Genomic DNA, 23564 nt, shown 5'->3' with positions numbered 1-23564 from the left:
ACTCCCCCCCCTTGTCTCAGTCAACTGACGCTATAAATGAAATGCACACAAGCTCGGCAGCTACGTCAGAGCCACGTGACTGTGAGAAGCGTCTCGGGGACTGTCGCGCTATGGCTGAGCAAGCGGTGATCGAGAACAGAGGGTGAGTATTTCTATTAACCTATCACATTCCCCGGCCTGTCAGAGTATGTCTATCCACGGTAATGTTCCTTTATTATTTAACAGACACTAAGTGTTATTGGAACAGCGACACTGTGCACCTTTTCCTGAAAAATGCCCGAGTGTTGTTGTCGAAAGTTAGACAGGCTGTCAGAGAGAGGCACCACTTGGGTCAAGGTAAACCTGCCCCCCCCCTCCAACCTCATTAGTTAATTGCTGCCTTCTTGTAAAGTGGCCCGTACTAAATGAGAGTGCTCGAAGACTGCAGAAGGTCGTTGAAAAACTCACCGGTGCTTTGAAGGTATTGTCGGTGTGGTCCACAGAAGTAAAATAACGCTCTTATTGCAAAGCTGCTGGACTGCCATGTTTGTTTTACCTCAGAGATGGTAGAGCAAATTGGAAAACAGGTGTTCTTAGAATCCATCCTACCTCGCAAACCATCCTACCCGTTGTTTCTGTGCATGCGCACAACACGAAATTAAGTAGCGAACCGTCCTACCTTTGTAAATATTAGCTACAAAAATACTCTGACGGGTAAAATTAACTGCCAAACCATCCTACCTTTGTGAATTTCACCTGCAAGCATACTTAAACAGTTAAAATTCAGTGGCGAACCATCCTACCTTTGTTAATAACAGCTACAAACATACTGACGGGTAAAATTAAGTGCCAAACCATGCATGTTTGGCACTTAATTTTACCCGTCAGAGTGAATGTTACCTACAAGATACTTTAATGGGTAAAATGAAGTGGCAAACCATCCTGGCTGTATGAATATGACCTATACGCATACTCTGATGGGCAAAGTTAAGTTGGTGTTGGAATTACTCTGTGACAGCAGAGTTACGGTAGAACGTTTTGCCAAACTAGGATGGTTTGTCAGAACACCGGTTTTAAACAAGAGTTTTGCAGTGGCGCAAATATTTTTATATTCATGTGCATAAAAAGCCCTCTGGAAATGCACAAAAAACCTTGATAAAACCATAAACTTTTTTTTAAGTGTTATAGTAAATGCTTGATAATTTAAATAATGGAGATGATAGTTTTGCTGTCACGCGTTGTCATCGGCCAGTCCCTGTCCTTTGCCCTCACGCGCTTACTCTTTTATTATATCTCCAGGGTCATTCATAGAATGCTGTCTACTGTTGGTGTTCCCAGTCTGGCCAGGAGTGTGTGGGGCTATGTGGATAAAACAATAAGGTAATGTTATGAGCATCCACACACAGACACAGGTGTGACACTCTTTTACACAAATATCCACCTCCACTCAGACATTAGCTTTCATTATTGTAGCCTCACTTTGTTAGTTTGTATGTGTCACTGTGCAGGTCCAGTTTCCTTTCAGCTGGGTGATTTTCATGAGACTTAGTAGAGTAATAGAACGTAAGCAAAGGGAGAACTAAACGTAAACTTTTGTGACTCTTTAACTTACCTTTCACAATAACACACAGGGTGTCTCCTGCGTTTTGATAACCCTGGCAAACTCACGGGTTTATCAAGTAATTGCGTCTCCAACAATTGAGTCCAACACATGTATGTTAACAGGCTGAGACTAAATGGTTGCTTATCAGTGCAAAGCAATATAAATGAGCAGCACCACCCCGATTAACAAAAACCTGTTCAAAAGGCATTGAAATTGACGTTTCCAGACTTGTAAAAGGCATTTAGAGTGGGTTAAAAGTGAAAGTGCAGTTCACAAATCACAGCCATCTCCTTGAGGTGTTCTGCATTATAAGGTGAAGACCCTACAATAATGCAGAGAAAACCCCAACAGCAGCCCAGATGAGAAACACATGCGCATATAGCGTAAATGTGCTTTTATGTTAAAAAAAATAATTAAGTACAACTAGTTTTGGATTGAACCTTCAGGACCTTCCTTGCTGCCCAAGCATCATGTGTAATGATTTGAAAAAGAAAACGACAGCCATGGGGGGTGGAGGACAGTCTTAAAATGAGCAAAATGACCAATGAGCTCCCCAAACAGTAAAACCTTCATGGGGGGGAGATGATCAGAGCAGTTAAATTAGGCTGATTTTTAAGTCTGTGACTCTAGTTGTGCCTAAACAACACAGTAATGAGGCTGCTTCATTATGTCTGCCACATGTTGGAAAGGACTTTATGTGAGTTCTCTTGCAGTACTGACTTATTTAAAACAGAGGACCACTCAGGCAGCACAGATTCACACCAAGGCCAATGCCATACTTGATCAATTTAAAGCTAATTTTGAGGCTGCTTTGTTTTGAGGCTGCGCTGCTGCTGCTCACTTAGAAAATAGACAGAAAAATCCTTGGTGTGTGTGTGTGTGTGTGTGTGTGTGTGACATTTGTTTAATTGTAAGAATTATTAGAAGTAGGCTTAGGTAAATGTTGAAACATGTGAAAGGGACTGATTAAAATCGCATCAATCACGTCCTGTATCGATGTCTCAGAATTCAAGGTGACATATTCAGGTGTTCTATCCACTTAGCAGCCGAAAACCTTACAGACACACAGACAAACAATTTAAGTTGCCCTTTATCAAAACAGCTGTAGCTAGTGAAAAGGACAAATAGTCCTTTATCAAAACAGTTGGAGATAAGATAAGATAGAACTTTATTAATCCCTCGGGTGGGTTCCTCTGGGAAATTCGATATGAATGTTTTGATAATTACTAAGTGAACAAGATGTCTATGGTTAGACTCTGTAAAGAAGGCCTTGTTAAAGAAACTAATGTGACCGATGTCAGGGAAGGAGAACATTGAGTCAAGTGTAGTGTGACGACAGCCGTTTGTTTCCTCTTTTGATGTCTCTGCGTGTTGCTACATGAGGTTTGCATGTCACAGAAGAACATTTTGTTGTTATGGTTGGTTTTTGTTTTGGGGTTTTGTTTTGTTTTTTGGGGGGGGGGGTTGACTTGCCTAAAGACAAAAGAAAGCAAAGAAACTAAATTTTTGTGTCACAGCTTTGTGCTCTGTTATGCTTTTCCCTCAAGACCACACTGGGCCAGTGGAGGAAAGCAGAAGAGCTTATTTCAGAGCCAGCTGTGAAGTAAGAAGTTGCTTTCCCACACAGAGCAGCTAATGGAGAGGTCATGAGATATGACACTTTTACAATAAACACAGCTGTTTAGACATTCAGCCAAAAACCTTTAAGTGTCTCCTTACTCTTAGTCACACCCTTCTGTAGTTTAGTTATGCCTTCTAGTAGAAGACCTGCCATAACACGTTGCCATGAATTAGGAATGAAAAAACCTTTTCATTAAAAAAGAACATTGCAGCGTGTGTTGGGTTTGCAACGTTGTATCTGAACAAACCACATGACTTCAGGAACAATGGGACTTGTTAACTAACAGTGTGTCCACATGAATCTGTGCAGAAGTCATGCATGTGAATGTTTACAGAAATATCTCAGATTTATCAACATCAATTTAACATTGCTTCTGCTCATTATTTACAGTTTTCCAGAGTACCAAAAACCACAAAATGCTCAAAATTACAATTTAAAAAAAATCACACCACAAACCCCAAAGTGGAAAGATGTAGGCTTTTACCTCTCCATCAATGTTATTCCATTCATCTGAAAAAAGAAACAAATCCCTTTGGGTATCTTAAGAGATCTGTGCTTAAATAAATACCTCACAAACGGCATTGGGTCAGAATTTTCTCTCAACAGTATGGGAGACTGATAAAGTCATACAGAGAAGCATTAATACAACGTATTGGTTCCTAAAGCATAAAGCTTCATGGATGCTTCATATTAAGGACTGCTCTGTTACATTAAAATACCAACACGGAACAATCTAAACATTCAGTGTGAGGACTCCATGAAGAACTAAATGACAAAGCGATCTCTCCCTGGCAATGCAAAACTAAATTAACACTCCTAACAGCAAATGTAGAAACCTTATCAGTTGAAAAATATGGTGTATATTTGTTTTTCTGCATGAAATTGTTTGCACAATTTTGCATTTTGCAATTTGTTATCAAATCATATTTGGATCATTTATTTTTTACCCAGATTTTGCACTCTGGAAACTCCAACAAAAACATACACCATAAGGCTACAGTCTTATGGTGTATGTTCACACCTTTAAACCACTACATTTTTCAAAGCATCTGTGATAAATTCTGATGGTAATTTTGTGTATCAAGCCTGTTTTTTGCTTGCTTAACTTGTTAGTAACCCTGATTGTTTAGCGTGTTGCAAAACGCAGTCCAAGCGGTAGAAAGATGAGAAATGAGTTAAGTGAGGACCATACAGTAAGAGTCTGGTTAGCTAGGAGTCAATGTTCTGTGGTGCAGGTTTGTGTTATGAATCTTAGCCCTACGACTGAGTACCCCAAAGCAGCATGATGATGAATCATTATTATAATGATGAACGTTTGAAATATTAATATAAGGCAAACCATTCATATTCATACTGTTGTGCTTTTGTGTACGTAGGTGGTGCTGGATTCCCAACTGGCTGCCATCGTGGTGTCCAACTTCAAAGAGCCATCTGCAAGCTTCAGAGGAGAAGATGCTGCAGTGTAAGGATAAACCCAGTGTAATTTTTTTATTTTTTTTTTTATTTAAAACATACACTTTTTGTACAGTGTGCAAAAGTAAAAACTCACCCACCTGTGGTCACTCACTCAAACACAACCTGTTTTGCTAAACAAAACCTGTATTGGCTAGAAATCAAATAACTTTTTGTAAATATGAATTAAATCTGCAAGCAGCGATGACCAACACCTTAAGACTTTCTTTGGCAAATTTGAGGTTGCTGCGGTCAGTCACCTTAAAACTGTAGCCCAAAGTGCATAACATGACATTTCTTGTTCCCACTAGGTGGTGCAGTGACCACCATCAAATATGACAGGAGAAATGTTTTCAGGGGCGGAGCCTTATGAAACGTGGGAAGTTTGGTCCAGATTGGACGATGTATGTGTAAATAAGAGGAAACTATATTTTCATGGTGACTGGTTGAAATTTGCCGTGGTACCACGGCCACGCCCTTTGAAGAAAGCTCAAAAGTGTTGCAATTTAATATGGCCCAGGTCTGTAGTTTAGACTGACCAAATATGAAGTTGATCCTTGGAGGAGTTTGCAACAGCATAATGCCAGGAAGTTGCCAAAATGTCACCTTCAATTCAAAATGGCGGACTTCCTGTTGGGTTTGGGTCAGTGGGCTTCCAGACTTTACGTATGTGTGTACCAAATTTCATTCATGTAACTCAAACCGCATGCTGGTAGTACTACCATAGGTGGCATTATTGAACCATTTCCTACTCTGTACATGAGAAACTTCACCCGTTGCCTACTGGTGGTGGTCAGAGGGCCCGGTGGCGCCAGTGTCCAGCAGCCTCGCCTCTGTCAGTGCCCCCCAGGGTGGCTGTGGCTACAATGTAGCTGCCATCACCAGTGTGTGACTGTGTGTGGATGACTGAATGTGTAACGCGCTTTGGGGTCCTTAGGGACGTGTAAAGCGCTATACAAATATAGGCCATTTACAAACCAATAAAATAAGAAATTTTGCACGTGTTAGATCTGGTGAAAATGTACTTGAGGGTTTTTTTAGCATCTTTAAGTCCTCAAAAATGCAATTGTTGACATAAAATAATAATAAACTGAGCAGATGCGTTGGGCCTTAGCGTGTTTCATGCTAATTACAAAATGTGTCTGAGATCACTTGTAAAGTATGTGTCTTATCGAAGACTACAAACAGCTCAGGGAAAAAGTAACTCATGACTTTTGTTGCTCAAAATTTAAAGGAATATTAGATGTCGGTCTTCCAGAAAATGTCGTGACAACAAGTAGAGAACATTAACCACAGTAGACTAGGAACTTATAAATAAAGTGATTGATGATTACAGCTTTGAAAAATCAAGAAGTTCAGGGGCTGTTTTCTATGAATGACTTTAACCCAACTGTGCCTGCAGGATGTTATTAATGAACCAGTAAGTGTGAGAAATCGCATTGCTCTTGTTTGAGCTTGTTGCCGTGTTTGTGTGTGGTGTTGTTGTGTTTTTTTTGTTTGTTTGTTTTTTGTTTGTTTTTTTTTTTAAACCCTTTTGTAGAGAATCTCATTTTGGTGACGACACCTGATTGATTCAGTAGTATCAAAAAAGAGATGTTATTTAGATTAATGTGAAATGGAATATTTGACCCATCGTAATGTTCTTGTACTTAAAAGTAATCTTGTGCTTTTCTTTTCAGATGTCAGCACTGAATTTACTAAAGTGTTTGTTCCCATCTCCAACGACAATCTTCTGTGGACCCTGATGTTTTGCAATGACCATGTTAAAGATAAAACTTCCTTAGTTCTGCTGCATGGCTTTGGCGGCGGGGTGGGCCTGTGGGCTCAGAATCTGGATGATCTCTCCCAGCATCGGCCTGTCTTTGCACTGGACTTACTGGGTTTTGGCCAGAGCAGCAGGCCTGTGTTCTCAACAGATGCAGCAGAAGCAGAGGATCAGTTTGTCGAGTCCATAGAACAGTGGCGGGCCAGCGTGGGTCTGGAGTCTATGATACTTCTTGGTCACAATCTGGGAGGATACCTCGCTGTGTCATACTCAATTAAATACCCAGGCAGGTGGGTGCAGACAATGGGATTTCTCATATCTTACTGTATCATGACCCACACTGTCTGATACAGAAAGGTGGCAGGTTTGTGTAAAATGTCAGGATCAGAACTGTAGCATAAGCTAAAGTCAGGTTTTAGTCTCTTATTATTATAATGATGCGAGTGTTTTAGGCACTCCATATAGGAGCTCATCTTTTCTAATGTCCACTGTTGGCTAGCAGCTCCTGTCATCTGCAAGAGTGGCTGAAACGGACAGAGTTAATATTGTGATAATCTTTGCATATCATCTCTAACTATTATTTCTATCCTGCCTTTTGAGGGTGGTGTGTGAATGTTGGTCTGCAGAAGTGTTTGGGCCTCTTTACACCTGCTGCCTCACAGCAAACAGCAGGCAGATACTGTCAGGGACTGTTATGGAAAATACAGTGGAGTGTGTCAGTGGACACAAGAAAACTGATTTATCAACACATCAAACAAGTTTGTGTCATAATGTCTCATTTTCTGTCCCCAAGAGCAGCTTGTTGGTCAGATCAGCTAAAGAAAGCCATGTGTTACAGCTGAGAGCTCCAGTGAGCAAGTCGGCAGAGTGTTGATTGCTCTATAAAACCAGAATAATATACCTTTGAATAATCCTTTCATCACTGCTGTAAATGGAACAAATGAAGTGGAACTTGCCTAGGAGGAGAAAAAAGCAGAGTCTGCAGTGAACACTGTTATGAATAATGATTCTGCCCTTTTGCTGTTAACATGATTGTAGCAAAACATGCCAGCATGAGTAGAGGATACAGTTGTAGCGGTGTGCCTTTAGGTGCTGGCAGCCTGTGATAACAGCAGTGTCCTCCAAAACGCTCTCTCCTCCCACTAGACTCTATCTCTCCTGAACCATCTCCTCCTGCCGCAGCTCCAGCTCGGAGCTTCCAGCATTCACCCGGCTCTCCCTAAGCGGCGCCTGATAAAATGTCCTCAATCCCTTATCACCCCTCTTCATCAGTAACACTGAAAATTCCCACTTCCTGTCTTCTTATTGTTATCTTAGCGTTCCAAATGGTTTTAAGTTATAACTTCAGATGCTCGTGATCAGGCACATGCGTCCCCGATCTGTGCTCACTGCCCCACCCCTCCTCCTTGAACTTCATTCGTATTGGGAACCACAACAATGTGCTCTCTGTACCAGTACAGAGTCCATTAAGACCATGACATGTCAGATTTAAATGGCTTATAATCACCTGTCAGTTTAGCTTCCAGTTGATTATGAAAATGAAAGTAAACTGCTTCATGGTGTCATGTAAATATCAGCCTAGCTCAGGGGTCGGCAACCTGCAGCTCTTTAGTCCTTATTAGAGATGGCACGATACCACTTTATGTCCGATACCAATATCATAAATTTGGATATCTGCCGATACCGATATGATAGTGGGTTTTTTTTTTTGTTTTTTTTTTTGTTTTTTGTTTTTTTTAAATATCTTGCTGGTTTTGTATAAGTTCATACTAAAGTTAAAAAAACCAAAAAAAACAAAACACTAAAGCTATTCTGTTAGACCTGTATGTTAAAAAATAAAAAAAATACACTGCACCCAAAATATTTCATAGTTCAGCAATAATGATTAATCTAATGAACTTAAACCTACTCCATCCTCCCTATTCTGGTATTTTAAAGAGTAAGCAACCTAACTAATAAGGTTGCAAACTCCCAGCAAAAAAAAAGGGGGAACCACCCTCCACCTCATGATGCTTAATTGACGTAAACAACTTCAATTTGCTGCAGTGTGAAAGAAATGCACAGAAATAAATTATTTTTCAAGAATAATTAAATAGATTCAACATCTTTCTTCAACAGAATTGCAGACTGCACAGATGGTATCTTCCCAAAGGAAAAAGTACTATAGCTTACTAGGGTATATTAGACTTAATAGTTATTATATACAGTAATGGACTTCTATACATTTTACATCAGATTAAAACTTTGGGTGTAAAATTCGGATAATTATTTATTAAAAGCTCGACATTTTAAATGAGAATAAGAAAGAAAATGATGTCTTTGTGCCCCCTTTTCCCTATTAATGCCCTATCGGCCCCCCTGGCTAAACTTTGCTAGATCCGCCCCTGCACAGTTACCAGCCGTCAGCTACGTAGAAAAGGATCCTGGTGTAGAAAGTAATATTAAACAAATTCTAACAACAGCTTATCAAGGTTAAACGTGCTGCTGTTGTTCTGCCGCTGGTTTCCTCTTTCTGGCGCGAAGTGGGCCAAAAACAAAGAAGAGAGACAGACTCGCGACACAAAAGCCGATCAGCTGATCATTGATCAGTTTCATGATTGAAGTAGCAGCAGGAGAGAGAGAGAGAGAGAGAGAGAGACCGGCTTCCACAAGTGTGGAACGCCGTGCAATTTATTGAGACTTTCGACCCCAGGTAGGCCAATTATGGCTCTGCGCAGAGGCTCATTGACCACTTTTCACACACGGTTGCTGTACGCATACAGCCGGCTGTAGCTTTGCAGCTGACAGCCCGACACACACCAACACAACAACATGGATAGCACAGACGTTAAGGCGGCGAGGCGTGACTGCGGGTGCCGCTCAGGTGCGTCCGCCTCCCCTGCAGCAGCGCTGCAGACCACGCCCCACCACACACATTAACCGGGTAAAATGCATATTTAGGCAGAATTTTGCAAATATCCATTTTTCATTTTTTAGCAGCATAGAGCTTTTTTTTTTCCTCAGGTCAAGGCTCCAAAAGCCCAAAGGTGATATAAGGGGCGGCTCACAACAGTTTTTGTTTGCTACATGGATCATTTTCGTTCAGCTGGGTGTCTTTCCTTTTGTTATATTTAAGAGTTAAAAATGTGTTAATTACAGAAATAAAATGTAATTTTCTCTGTAGCACTTCATGAATTTCATAAGCAACACACCTTAGTTGTTCACACATAGCATAAAAGTAAGAAACAATATAAACAGTGTTATCTTCATTTTAGATGTCAAAAAGTATTTGCGGCTCCCAGTATTTTCTTTTGCATGGAAACCGGGTCCAAATGGCTCTTTGGGTGTTAAAGGTTGCTGACCCCTGGCCTAGCTTGATTGCGACCTGTTATACTGTCAGCCATAGCTGGTTTTGTTCATATTTCTGCAGCACTAAAAACGGCCATCATCATGTCTGAAATGCATTTTAGCTCCCTTCCTGCTTCCTTAAAGCCAGTTTTCTTCTGATAGACTCCACCTTACAAGGGCTGTGTAAGTTTTCATATTAGCAATATCTGATCTTGGTGACCTCAAAAGTCAAAAATAAAACTGTGAAACTGGGCATTTAGAGCCATCTGAAAGTTTTTGGTCCACCGTTCATACTCTGTCATTATCTGAGAATTGTTTAAAATGTACATTCAATGTAACGGTGTGTGTGTGTGTGTATATATGGCAGAAATAAGCAAAAATAGAATGGATCACCATTATTTAATTGTAAAAAAAATACAAAAACAAAACAAAATGCTGTGCCAGAAAAGTTATATTTGGGGGGATGTATTTACTTTCTTGATGAAAAGATGTATGTCACATTCACATCTCTGTTAAAACAAAAAAATAATGCATGCACCAGGATACTGAATGCTTACAGTCATGTGAGGGAAAATTAGGACACCCCATTAAATAATCAGCCCTTTGATATGTGAACTGTTCATAATAATTTCCAATCATGATTTTATGTATTACTGGAAAAGAAAGTGATTGCAATTAAACAACAAAAATGAACATTTTGTGAAACATCAAAAAAGATATGAACAAAAATGTTTATTTCAATGGAGAAAAAAAGGACACCCTACCCCCTAATAACTAGTGTTGCCCCCTTTGGCTGATATAACCAGCGAGACGGCTTTTGTAGCCTTTTACCAGTCTCTGACATCGATCAGAAGGTTTGCCCCACTCCTCAATGCAGAATTCCTTCAGCTGTGAGATGTTTCTTGCATGTACAGCCTGTTTCAAGTCACCCCACAGCATCTCAATGGGGTTAAGATCAGGGCTTTGACTTGACCATTCCAGGACTCTCCACTTCTTAGTTTTTAGCCAGTCCTTGGTGGATTTGCTGGTATGCTTTGGGTCATTACTGTATACTAGTATTCTATTGTATATGTTGTATATCTTATTCTTCTGTTCCTGTCTCTCTTGCTGCATTGAGCATGTGTATGACAAAAGAATTTCCCTCATTAACAGATGGTTTCACATGTTCTTCAAGCACCCTCTGATACGCAGTAGAATTCGTGATGGATTTTATGATAGTGAGCTGGCCAGGTCCTGCTGCAGCAAAGCATCCCCAAACTAGGATACTGCCACCTCCATGCTTGAGTTGGTATGAGGTTCTTTTCTTGGAAGGCAGTATTTGGTTTACGCCAAACATGTCTACTGTTCTGGTGTCCAAAGAATTCAATTTTAGACTCTGGATCTGTCCAAAGAACATTATTCCAGAAGTCGTGGTCTTTGTCTATGTTCGCTCTGGCACTCTTCATTCTGGCCTTTTTAACGTTTTTGTCCTTTAGTTGTAGGTCTGTAAACAATTTATAACTAAAAGAGCAGGTTAACTTTTATTTTTGTTGTGTTTGTTGTCTGGCTTACAGAGTAAAGCACATTGTCCTGGTTGAGCCCTGGGGTTTACCTGATCAACCGGAGACAACAGAACCAGACCGGCCCATCCCTGTGTGGATCAAAGCTCTTGGTGCCATGTTCAGTCCTTTCAACCCCCTGGCTGGCCTGCGACTGGTAGGACCACTGGGTAAGGTGCTAAAAGACAACAAAGTACCACAGTGCTAAAAGCAAACCCACAACCGGACTAGCTTAATAATCCCAGGGAAATGTGTCCATGCTGTGGCACACCAAAATATTGGGGAAAAGCAAAGCTACAACAAAAGTATCAGGAATGGAGATGATGAGCACGTGAAATTTCTTTTTCTTAAATGAGAAGAATGGAAATGAGAGGATGCAATATAATGGGTGAAGATTTTCACTTATTGTCTGGAGACAATAAGTGAAAATGTATGCAGTATGAAACTGGGGGGATGGTTTTATATTAGTTTAATATTGCAGTATCACAGCTAATGTTCTCTTTGCACACCCAGAAAACTAGGAACTGCTTGTTAAAGCAAAAACCACGAAAACTCTACTGAATGACATTGTGCTCGTCACATCACTTGCTTTGACTTTGAAAGGAATTTAAGCCAAAACCTGGGCTCTCCCCAGTGTGACTAATCATGTAAAATGTAATGAGTACTCCTCATCTATTAATGGCTACATGCTTGTGTTTGACACCTCTGTCTCTTCCCTGGTCCCCTGCAGGTCCCACTCTGGTGCAAACACTAAGACCCGACTTCAAGAAAAAGTTCTCCCTCGTGTTCACTGACAACACTGTGCCAGATTACATCTACCACCTGAACGTGCAAAGCCCCAGGTCTGTCTTTCTCTTTTATTAATGCCACTTGTCTCTAAAATGGCCATGGAAGCAATTTCTTCATCACCTTTTCTGCTCTCATCCACGTTTTACTACCTAGTATTATGTTTTGTCATATCCATTTTCTGTCATGTGCTCATTGATTATCTTTTCCTTGTCTTGTCACAGTGGGGAAACTGCTTTTAAGAATATGACTGCGCCATGTGGCTGGGCCAAGAGGCCAATGTTGCAGAGGATTGACCAGCTGCAGTCTGATATCCCCATCACCATCATTTATGGCTCCCGCTCCAGCATAGACTGCATCTCGGGCATCACCCTCAAAAGGATGAGGCCACGCTCTCATGTGGACATCATAGTAAGTTTGTGTGTGTAGATGAATGGATTGATATCCCTTCAAAGGGTGGTTTTTGTTTTGTTTTTTGTTTGTTTGTTTTTTTTTGTTGTTTTTTTCTCCCCCCTTCCCTCGAAAAACGTAAATTTCACAATACATTTTTAAGGAATAAATTGCCAAAAACAGTTTTGAAAACAAATTTTTAAAGCGAATTTCCTGGCAGTTATTTCATGGTTCAGGCTTCAAACAAAAATCCAACTGTCTTTCTGAATTTGGGTTCCAGATCATCAGTGTGATGACATTTTTATAGACTTTCTAAACTTGTAACTAATTTCTTCACACTTCCTCAAAACCTGCTTTATTGCTAAGATTTATTTATTTTGTATCGAGCTTGAGTTTTCAGATCCAACTGCACAGATCCAACCAACTGCATTGGACAACAACTGTTCTGTAGCTCAAAGTGAACTGGTAATCTGTATATACAAATGGTAAAATAATACTTTTTACCTCAGACACACAGCTTGATACTTTAGGTCCTTGATGCTTTAGGCCAATCGGCTCTGAAATGACTCCTCTGCCTCCTCAGATGTGGTCTGACATATATTAAGAGTTTAACCTGCCCCACTGACATCCTGAAATATGGACAAAAGTGGTCGTGACACAGTTCCAACTCCTGGATCAAACCATGACATTCTCTCTGCTGCTGCCTGCTTGTGAGAACTGGATGAACCCAGAATCTCAATTTCTTTGTTTTCTTGTTTAGAAACATCAGGACCAGTTCATTACGTATGTTTGTTATACTTAAGTTTTTGAGATCGTCAAATTTAAATATTGGACAAAGATGACACAAGTAAACACAAAATGCAGTTTCTAGGTGTTTGTGTAAATAAAACTTACATGGCTCTGTGTGAAAAAGTGATTTCCTTCTAAACCTAATAACTGGTTGGGCCACGCTTAGCAGCAACAACTGGAATCAGTTGTTTGAAGGAATTCTGACCCACTCATCTTTGCAGAGCTGTAAAAGACTCTCCCCCAGTTGTCGCAGAATTGTTGTAATTCAGCCACACCGGAGGGTTTTTGAGCATGAACCACCTTTTAAGGTCATGCCGCAGCATCTCAATCAGATTCATATCAGGAGTTTGACCAAGCCACTCCAATCTCTTCATTTTTGTTTGTCTTAAGCCATTCAGAGATGGACTTGCTCATGTGTTTTGCATCATTGTCCTGCTGCAGAACCCAAGTGTGCTTCAGCTTGAGGTCATGAACACTTCAGTGTTACTTTTTGCACCAGAGGTCTTTGGGATCAGTACTGGTTTTTGTTTTGGAACTTAGCCATGTCGGCTGGGCTGACTCTCTTATGGTGGAGTCATGAACACTGTCCTTAACTGAGCCAAGTGAGGCCTGCAGGTCTTGGGATATTGTTCTGGGGTCTTTTGTGACCTCTTGGATGAGTCGTTGCTATGCTCTTGGGGTAATTCTGGTTGGCCAGCCACTTATATTAAGGTTCACCATTGTTAAGGTTTACCATTCAATGATTTTGCCATTTGTGGATAATGGATCTCACTGTGGAGATTGTGGAGTCCCACAGCTCTAGAAGTGGCTTTATAACATTTTCCAGACTGAGAGATCTCAGTTACTTTGTTTCTCATCTGTTCCTGAATTTCCTTGGATCATGGGGATGATGTCTGGCTTTTGAGGACCTTTTTGGCTACTCCACTTTGTCAGGCAGGTCGTATTAAAGTAATGTCTTGATTGAGAACGGGTGGCAGTAATCAGGGTGGCTAGAGAAATTGAACTTGGCTTTCCAAAGATGTGATACACCACCATTAATTATAATGGGAGGGGGGGAGAATCACTTTTTTTCACACATGGCCATGAGGGTTTGGATTTTTTTCCCCCTTTATAATAAACACCTTCATTTAGAAACTGCATTTTGTGTTTACTTGTCATCTTTGTCTCATTTTTAAATTTGTTAGATCTGAAACATTTAAGTGTGACAAACATACAAAAACATGGCAAACACTTTTTTTCACACCGATGTATATGTTACATGGCAATTTGGAATTTTGGGTCATTGTTTTGCAGCACGTTCTGTGTAATGGCCTTTAGGACTGGGTGAGAGTTGGGGTAAGGGTTTAGCACTTAGGGGAAAAAATGGGCAGTTGCTTTCATACACCTGTCAAGGCTGAGGAAGACTGGATGAGCAGCTGCCTAGACAGGTGCAAAACAGACACTGAAACATGATATGCAAAGACATTCTCATTACCACGGACTCGAGACATTTTAATTTCCTAACTCTGTGTTAATGAGTACAGATATATGGGGGAAAATGTCCATTTAAAAAAAAAACAAAAGAAAAACAAAACTACAGGCTGCTGCAAACAAACAGTCATTATCTGACCTCTACAACAGTGTATTAGGGTGCCATCAAATGGGAAAAAAAAATATTGATAATATATTATTATTGATTGAAAACAAAGTTGAAACTTCAAGATTAAAGCCTACAAGCTTTTTTTTTTTTTTTTTTTTTTTTTTTTTTTTTTTTTTGGAGAAAAAAGTTGAAATGTGGAGAACTACAGCTGTTGTTTCAACACAGACTGCCACTAACTCAGAGGGTTGCTAGACCCTCTGAGTTAGTGGAATGTTCCTTCAGAATCTGTTTTAGTAATGAGGAAAGAAATGATGCCTCTTTTAGCACAGAAACAGTGCGGTGATCAGTACATGGATGTTGAAAAGAGTGGATTTGCACAAAATGAACTGGCTGGCTATGGTTACAGCCTCGTGCAATACAGAGGATGTATGTTGTATCACAAGAGGGCTGATCAATTTGTTTCACTATATAATTTTAGTTCAAAAAATAAATAAAAAAAATACTACTCTGTAAAAGTTGGAGGTTTTGACTAAACCAAAAGAAAAACATTTTGAGGCTTCATCAAATAAAAATCGCTGGACAAAAGACTGATTTGTTGCTTTTGTACATGGGGTTTAGTTTACTTAAGCTTAAAATACATTTGTTTAATGAATTATATAAAAGAAAACCTCTCAGTTTAGCAGACTTCCACAGATTCAGTGCCTTAAGCATGATTGCTCCACATGCAATTATGTGTATATTGACACATCAAAGGTAAATTTTTCTGCCATGAAGAACCGTGGAACTGACTGTATGGAGGCTTGAAATAAAACTGATGCATGCTGTAAATTTGAATGTTACTTTCCATCTTTGTTTTATGAAAACTATAAACCGGAGACACAGCCCCCCTCGTTAAAATCATGACCTCCCTTTATGACATGCCTTTATATAGTTTCCATAATTTTTAATTGGCTGCTTCCCTTCTGATTCTCTTCCCTTCCTGCAGACAATCCGTGGAGCTGGTCACTATGTGTATGCCGACCAGCCTGAGGACTTTAACTACAAGGTCTTGGAAGCATGTAACAAACTGGAATGAAGGCAGAGACGAGCTTGAATGTTGAACTCCGGTGGGGGAAAAACGGGGACGGACATCATTCTGTCACACACTGTGGAACCTCAGAATCCCACTTTCCCAAAGGACAAAAATAAATGTTTGCACATTAAAAATATTGCAAAGTGAACAGTGGCCTGGTGTGACTCATACATGTTCTATCATCTGACCAGTGAGTCAGCTGTATTCTCGGAAACTTGGTGAATGGTGACTCTGAGTTGACATCACTGACTGGGGCCTGTTGGCCTCCATCACATGCTTATTTTGCAGCACACAGAATCTTGTGGCTGTAGCGTCACTTGTTTTTTCTTTGTTATAAAGGTTTTTGGGTTTTGTTTTTTTTTTTTGGTTTTTTTTAAAATTGCCTCTCCCAAATGCAGTAACCTCAGTGTTAAGTGAATGCAGGTGATTATCACCTTTTAATACCATTTATAAACTATTTCATGTAAAAACTGTTGAAAGATAAATTATCACATTTTTTCTATTTCTGTGAGATACTGAGAATGAATATTTTAGCATGCTTATTTCATAAATCCAATGACAGCTGCAATAATATGAATATTAATATGATCACTTGAGTGATGTCTCACTGAAGCACAACGGGTATTTAAGAGTTACAATGTCATGTATTTGGTGTCCCATGCATTGTGTTCAGCCTATGGTTTGTGGTTTTTCCCATTTGATACAGATACAAAACCTCGGCATACAGGACCACTGCATCAGCAACAGGAAGAGGTTTTAAATGAATCTGCTTCCAATAATAGCACGTGTCCTCTGTAATGTGCTTTCCTGCCAAACACAAGTGGTCGTTTCATCTGCAATAACTGTGAATATCACCATAAACCCTCTGTTGTACTCCTCCTGTTTTTGACTGCTCTATTTGCATAAGTTATATATATTTGTATAAAGACTAAAGTGGCTTCATAGTGTAATGTTCTGCACATTTGTCTGGCAAAAAAATCCTGGAAGGAGACAAAAACCTCGTTGGCTTAGCATCAGGAAGGACGTCTGGTTTAAATTTAAAAATTAAAACTTTCAAATTAAACGTGGAGCTTTCTGTTGTGATGACCTCCTGTGAACGAGGGAGCAGCTGAAAGTAGCTTTATAATAGTCCATGTTATGGAGCGTATCATGTAATGCAGGCAGTATATTCCATATTATTTATAACGGCATAAAGATACTATAGATTTCAGCCTGGCAGTGCGGATCTATACAGCCTTACTGTAACAGTGGCTACTGTGACAATATGCGATATTTTGGTGCGCTCTATGGATTTTTGTCATAGACTATTAAAAGACATACATATATATATATATATATATATATATATATATACACACACACACACACAGTTACAAGTACCTGGGGATCCCGCAGGCAGATGGGAACCATGAAGAGGCCGCTAGAAAGGCTGCAACCACCAAGTAGGCAAGTCCTGAGGAGTCAGCTGAACGATAAGAACAAGATCTGGGCTATCAACACGTACGCCCTGCCCGTGATCAGGTACCCTGCTGGGGTAATAGGCTGGCCAAAGGAGGAGATAGAAGCCACTGACATAAAGACAAGAAAGCTCCTTACCATGCATGGAGGGTTTCACCCCAAGTCCAGCACCCTGAGGCTGTACGCTAAGCGGAAGGAAGGGGGCCGGGGACTGGTGAGTGTCAGCACCACATTCCAGGATGAGACAACAAACATCCAAGAATACATTGGGAAGATGGCCCCAACTGACCGAGTGCTCAGTGAATACCTCAGGCAGCAGAAACCCAAGAAAGAGGAGGGAGACGAGGAACCATCATGGAAGGACAGGGCCCTGCACGGTATGTACCACCGGCAGATAGAGGAGGTGGCTGATATCCAGAAATCCTACCAGTGGCTGGACAAAGCTGGTGGACTGAAAGACAGCACAGAGGCACTAATCATGGCAGCACAAGAACAATCTCTGAGTACAAGATCCATAGAGGCTGGGGTCTATCACACCAGGCAAGACCCCAGGTGCAGGCTGTGTAAAGATGCCCCAGAGACAATCCAGCACATAACAGCAGGGTGCAAGATGCTAGCAGGCAAGGCATACATGGAACGCCATAACCAAGTGGCCGGCATAGTGTACAGGAACATCTGTGCTGAGTATAACCTGGAAGTCCCAAGGTCAAAATGGGAGATGCCCCCAAGGATGGTGGAGAATGACCGAGCTAAGATCCTGTGGGACTTCCAGATACAGACGGACAAAATGGTGGTGGCTAACCAACCGGACATGTGTATGTATATATATATATATATATATATATATATATATATATATATATATATATATATATGTATGTATGTATATGTGTGTGTGTGTGTGTGTATACAGATATAGCATTTTCCCTTAAGCTCTCCTCATCAGCCCCTGTTACAGAGAGGGAAATGATTCTTGTGTGTTCCTGTTCACCAGCGTGCCTCAGTAGTTTCCTCTTGCTGCCACTAGAGGGCACTCATATGTAGAGGTGCGGCTCTGAGGCCAGCTCTTCGTTTTTATTCACCAGTATCTCCTCTCATTTCCATCTTTTCAGTTCATTTGCAGAAATCAGACATATGACAGCAGACAAGTTTCCACACTGGTAATTACAGAGGCAGTGCATGAGGAGAGTGAGGACTTGAGGTGTGAGATGGACTGAGGATGTCAAGCAGATGCGCATTGTGTTTACCCCCATCTCACCCCACTCCCTTCTCTGTTTCCTCTTCCTTAGATCCGGACTGAACATTAACACAGACATCGATCGTAAAAGACATCCTATCTGTTTTTATTCTCTCCGTGCTTTGATCGATATGGAGAGAGGAAATATGCAAGCTCATGTGAAAGTATTTCCAAGTCATATGGAGCTGGTGAGGGCAATTTTGACCCACTCAGCTGTTTGCAGAATGACTGAAGTGGGTCTAATGAAGTTTCCTTTCTGTACCTTGAAAATGGGTGGAATGTCATTTGTTTCACTATGGAGTTTCATGAGGCTGTGCCCTTACATTAAATTATTACTAAGTAGATACTTAGCCTCACATTTGGATTATATTTGGCTCAGTTTATTTCTTATATGTGAAACTGCATCCCCACCCACTGAGACAGTGAAACTAGAGCTTTTCTGGGTGGCTCATGAGTGCCATTAGTTGGGTATCAAGCAATTAACTTGGAGCACACCTCAGGCTACACACTAAAGCTACAGTAATGCCATCTTCTCTCTGACACAAGACCATTAAACACAACATGGCAAGGTGGGGCCAGTACAGACCTGTGAGTCACTCCACTCACTGAGAATATCCCACTGATGAATCACAGGACTGATTGGACTGGAGCTGGAGTTTTCAAACACTCATCGAGCCAAATCAGATGCAAGGAGGTGCACCATCATCAGAAAATCAGGTCCTATGCGAAGGCTGCCGATTCTCCCAAGGTAAAAGCACAGCGGGAAGCAGGGACTTTATTCTGATGCCGAGGCCACTGAAGGAAGGAAAGCAGAGGCTTTTAGAAGCTGCTTGTTTTGCTGTGTCATGCCTTGAAGCTCCTCCGTCTGACAGCTGTCAAACAGCACATGCACGTCTGACCTGACCAATGTGTCCTGCTTTGCTTTGCAGGTTAAGACTTCATATGAGCCCCACAGGGGAGGAAAGAAGTGATATGGACACCCTATGTGCATCTCACACAGCAAATCCAAATAACATGTTTTAAGCTGGTGAAATCAGTTTGTGTTATTGCCTCTGCATGTAGAGCTACCTGTAGGTTAACCACTAAGAGCTTATGAAGTAGAGTAGACGTGATCTATTTTTCCCTTACATTTCATATGAAATTATGTTACCGTAATTTAGAGATAACAAGTTTAAAACTCTTTATGTTGCCAAAATTAAAGAGTTATTATTTTCAGTGCTTTTTAAAAAAAAATGAAACATTGTCACATCACCCAAGGATCTGTATCCGGTTGTTCAGTCTGACGTCACTAGCCGTGTCTGGGTCTAAACTCCGCTGCAGATCACTATGGCATTACTGGGAGTTGAAAAACTGTCTAAAGTCTTTCATCTTTAATAAAATGATCAGCGTTCTGCTCTACCATCCATCCACAATACGAGGTTAGTCATTCATATACTGCTGCATGGGCTGGGCTGTAGTTACATCCTAAGGTTTTAAAAACTGAGCTTATATAAATGATTAGCGGTAATAAAAGCCGAGGGAGGTCAACAGTGATCGCTGACTGTTTTAGGAGCTTTTTGAGATCAAATAGAAGAAAATACAAAACATTAAACATGTTAACAACACAAAAGCCATATTAAACGCAGACTACTTTAGACCCGGAAGTAGGATTCGTCGTGTCATCACTGAACAACTGGATTATTTTTGTACTGGAAAACACAGAGAGTTTGAAGTTCACTTTACAGGTCTTTATTTTTTTACACTGAGCACTTACAGGAGTTTGAGACTAGGGATGGGCTCACAGATCCATAATGAATCCTTATTCACTAAAAATAACAAGCAGTCCTCGTTAACTAACAAATAATATCTCTTGATGGTAAGTAATTTGCAATAAGTTTATCCCGTTCATCTGGATGTTGTATTTTCAGAAGTCAGTTGGATGAGTGAGGAAACATAGAATTCTTCCACTAACAGTGAAATGTCCAGATGAACAGCTGATCAACTTTCTGGGAACAAATGAAACAGTAGAGCAAATGTTATGTTTTTCACTCTTGTTGTCTGTGACATATAACTTTATAAAATTCATAATCAAATCATTTTTAAGTGATGACATGAATACAGATGTGACTGGTGGTTTTAGTGTCAATTATTCATTACATTTCATTGCTGGTAAACCTTTAACAATAATGTTTACACATTAAGTGATGCTTACTGAATCTGCAAAATAATTGAAGTTAACCCCAAAAAAAAAAAGAAAAAGAAGAAAAGAGTTAAAGGCCTTCCTTTAGTTACCTCTAAATTGAATTGGTGGATGGAACTCTGTGAGTACTGGGAACTCACTGTCATGTTCAAGAAGCAAGTCTGAGGTGATTTGAGCTCTGGGAGCCCGTGTGATTTTTAGCCTGAATTTTTGTTCTTTTATTCTGTTGCTTGGTCTGAAGTTAAACAAGTTATATGTATACATGTCTACAGCCCTAAATGTATTGAGTTGCTATCATGATTGGGTGATTAGATATTTGCACCAGTGTATGCAAAGTATTACATGTGCCAAGTCAAGATTTTAGACAGAATTACTCATGCAATTTATTTTCTTTATTTCTAGCATTTTCTGCATTAAGACACCACTAATCACATCAAATTAAATATGAAATAAGTTCGAAATAACAGTCAATAACAGTGGTGCAGGTTTACCTCAGATGGATGAGCACCCAACCATATGGTGCATGAATGACAGTGGACGGCCAGGATTCGAGTCCGACACTGAGGCCTTTGTAGTGGTTTTCCTTTCCTTCACTTTGTCCTGTAAATCACTTAAACTCTCAACTGCTCTTCCTGATTCCATTTAGGTAGGTTCATGTAGGTCAAGTCATCTGATGCAGCATTGAGTCACTCTGTTTCTTGGTCAAACAAGCCTTACAGAAGCTTGAAGGTGTGCTTTGTCTCAATGTCCTACTGAAAAAACAATGATGATGATGTGTTATCGCAGACAGCTGTGGTAGGCATGCTGATTAAGTGTTGCCTTAAATTCGAATTAAAATAACATCAGTAGCACCAGTACTACAGAGTAGGACCCACACATTCAGATACCATCATCTGTTCACCTTCTCTGTGTCTCACAAAGACATGCCAGCTGGAGCTATAAAATCTCACAGACTAATCACATCAAAATCCGGATTTCCACTGGTCTAATTTCCTTTTCTTATGTTTCTTGGTACGAGCAGTTCTCTTCGTCTTATCAGTCGCCCTCGGTGAGTGTTTCTTTCCAGTATTCCACCATGAAGGCCTGATTCACACACTGTTCTCCTCAAACACTTGATGCTGAGATGCCACTTGAACTTTGGGAAGCACTGATATGGTCTTTAATCTAAGGTGTTGTTAGCTCTTGAACCAAGAACTCTTGTTCTGTCCTTGACTAACCCTCACAAATGCCACTTTTGTTACAGTGTTTGATAATTTTTGCACTTGCACAGACCATACTACAGATTCCACCAGTTTGCTTTCTGAACCTGTTAAATGAAAAGTTGACAATCTCATAAACTGTTTAATATGAGATGGCATGTGCAAAGCTGTCATTAAGATAAACAATATCTATTTCTTTAACAAATAATTCCACATGTTATTTTAAAGTGTTGGTGTTTTTTTTATTTTGCACTGTCAAAACCAGCAAAAATAAAGAACAAGCTGTTGACTTCTACCATATTTACTGACTACAGAATCACACACTCACTAGCAAGGCTGCTGTCAAAGGGTAGCCCAGGTGTCCAAGAAGCCTAAAATTGCAGTTTGTCTAGTTGTCACTGGAGGCTGAATAATTTCTCCTTTCACAATAACTTTACAGAGTGATTAAAAAAACAAACCTGTTGACTGACATGTGTGCTGACATATGCATAAGGAGATAGCTTTCTGCTAATCCTCACTTCAACCATTCTGGTAATAATGTGTGTCTGAGTCGTACACACCATCCAAGAATTCTGAGCTTCAGTTCTGGTGAGTTTAGACAATAGCTGCTAGTTCGTAAGTATTAAGGTTTCTCACGTGATGCCATGTGGACATTGCTCTAGAATTGTCTGCCATATTGGGGTGGCTGCTACAGCAGGAGGTAGAGCAGGTCACCTACTGATCGGAAGGTTAGTGGTTTGATCCCTGGCTCCTCCAGTCTGCATCCTTGGATGCAGTCTATGCTTCAGATGTTAACCCCAAGTTGCTCTCTGATGCATCCATCCAGAGTATGAATGTAGTTAGGAAGTTTAGAAGTTTTTTGAGTACTCTTGAAGAGTAAAAAAGTACTATATAAGAATCAGTCTGTTTTACCATATTGGATGTGATACAACCACCAGTTGCCAAGGGAAAATAGGTATTCCCCCCACTTGTTGGCAATGGTTTCAGGATGTTGCTGGTTAAACTATTGCTGAATGAAACTAGTTGCAAAGACGGTGCTGCTCCAAAAACCTCCTTGTGATTGCTTTCGTTTCCTGTAATTTTTCATGTTTGTCTGAGAATATTCACTAACTACTAGGCCAGTGGTAGTAAAACCTGAAAAAGTGTGAAATAGAAAAAGGTTTCCAGTCTGTCCTTCAAAGTAAAAGTAATGCATTTTGAAACATTTTTGTCGGCTTGAGTTTTATTTTGAAGGCAGGTGTCCCCATTTCTGATTTGCGTTACACTTTTCACAGTTTCGCTGCAATTGAGTAACTGGATAGTGTGTGTAGAGAAGTATGACTGCACAATCCAGTATCACGCCAAAACATGTAACAGACACACCAGCCCATCGTTTCCATTTCACGCTTTGCTTCTCAAAAACCTGAAATGCACACGCACAGAGAAGTTTCAGTAAGTTGCAGTACCAGCAGAGCGAGATGTGTTATTTCAAGCCAACATAAAAATAATCAGAAGAAAGGGTTGAAACAGACATTATTAATGCATTTACATGTATATGCATATTAGCCACCTAGCTTAATTGTTCCTGGGGATTAAGGACCTTAACGGTGC

At 40.3% G+C, this 23564-nt stretch overlaps 1 protein-coding gene across 1 annotated transcript; it reads left to right on the top strand.

Annotated features, from left to right (window-relative positions):
• Positions 1–41: 41 nt before the first annotated feature.
• On the top strand, positions 42–16920 carry abhd5a (abhydrolase domain containing 5, lysophosphatidic acid acyltransferase a). Its single transcript, XM_085422066.1, has 8 exons — positions 42–142; positions 1279–1359; positions 4580–4665; positions 6335–6710; positions 11301–11455; positions 12016–12127; positions 12296–12482; positions 15815–16920. Exons 1-8 carry the CDS (start codon positions 42–44, stop codon positions 15902–15904), a joined length of 1188 nt encoding a protein of 395 aa, XP_085278192.1. The 3' UTR covers positions 15905–16920.
• The last annotated feature ends 6644 nt before the right edge of the window (positions 16921–23564 follow it).

Source organism: Rhamphochromis longiceps, linkage group LG11 (assembly GCF_057381845.1).
Source record: "Rhamphochromis longiceps isolate RC_006_pf linkage group LG11, R_longiceps_female_GT1.1, whole genome shotgun sequence".
Lineage (NCBI taxonomy): Eukaryota > Metazoa > Chordata > Actinopteri > Cichliformes > Cichlidae > Rhamphochromis > Rhamphochromis longiceps.
This window is presented reverse-complemented; position numbering and strand designations above follow the sequence as displayed.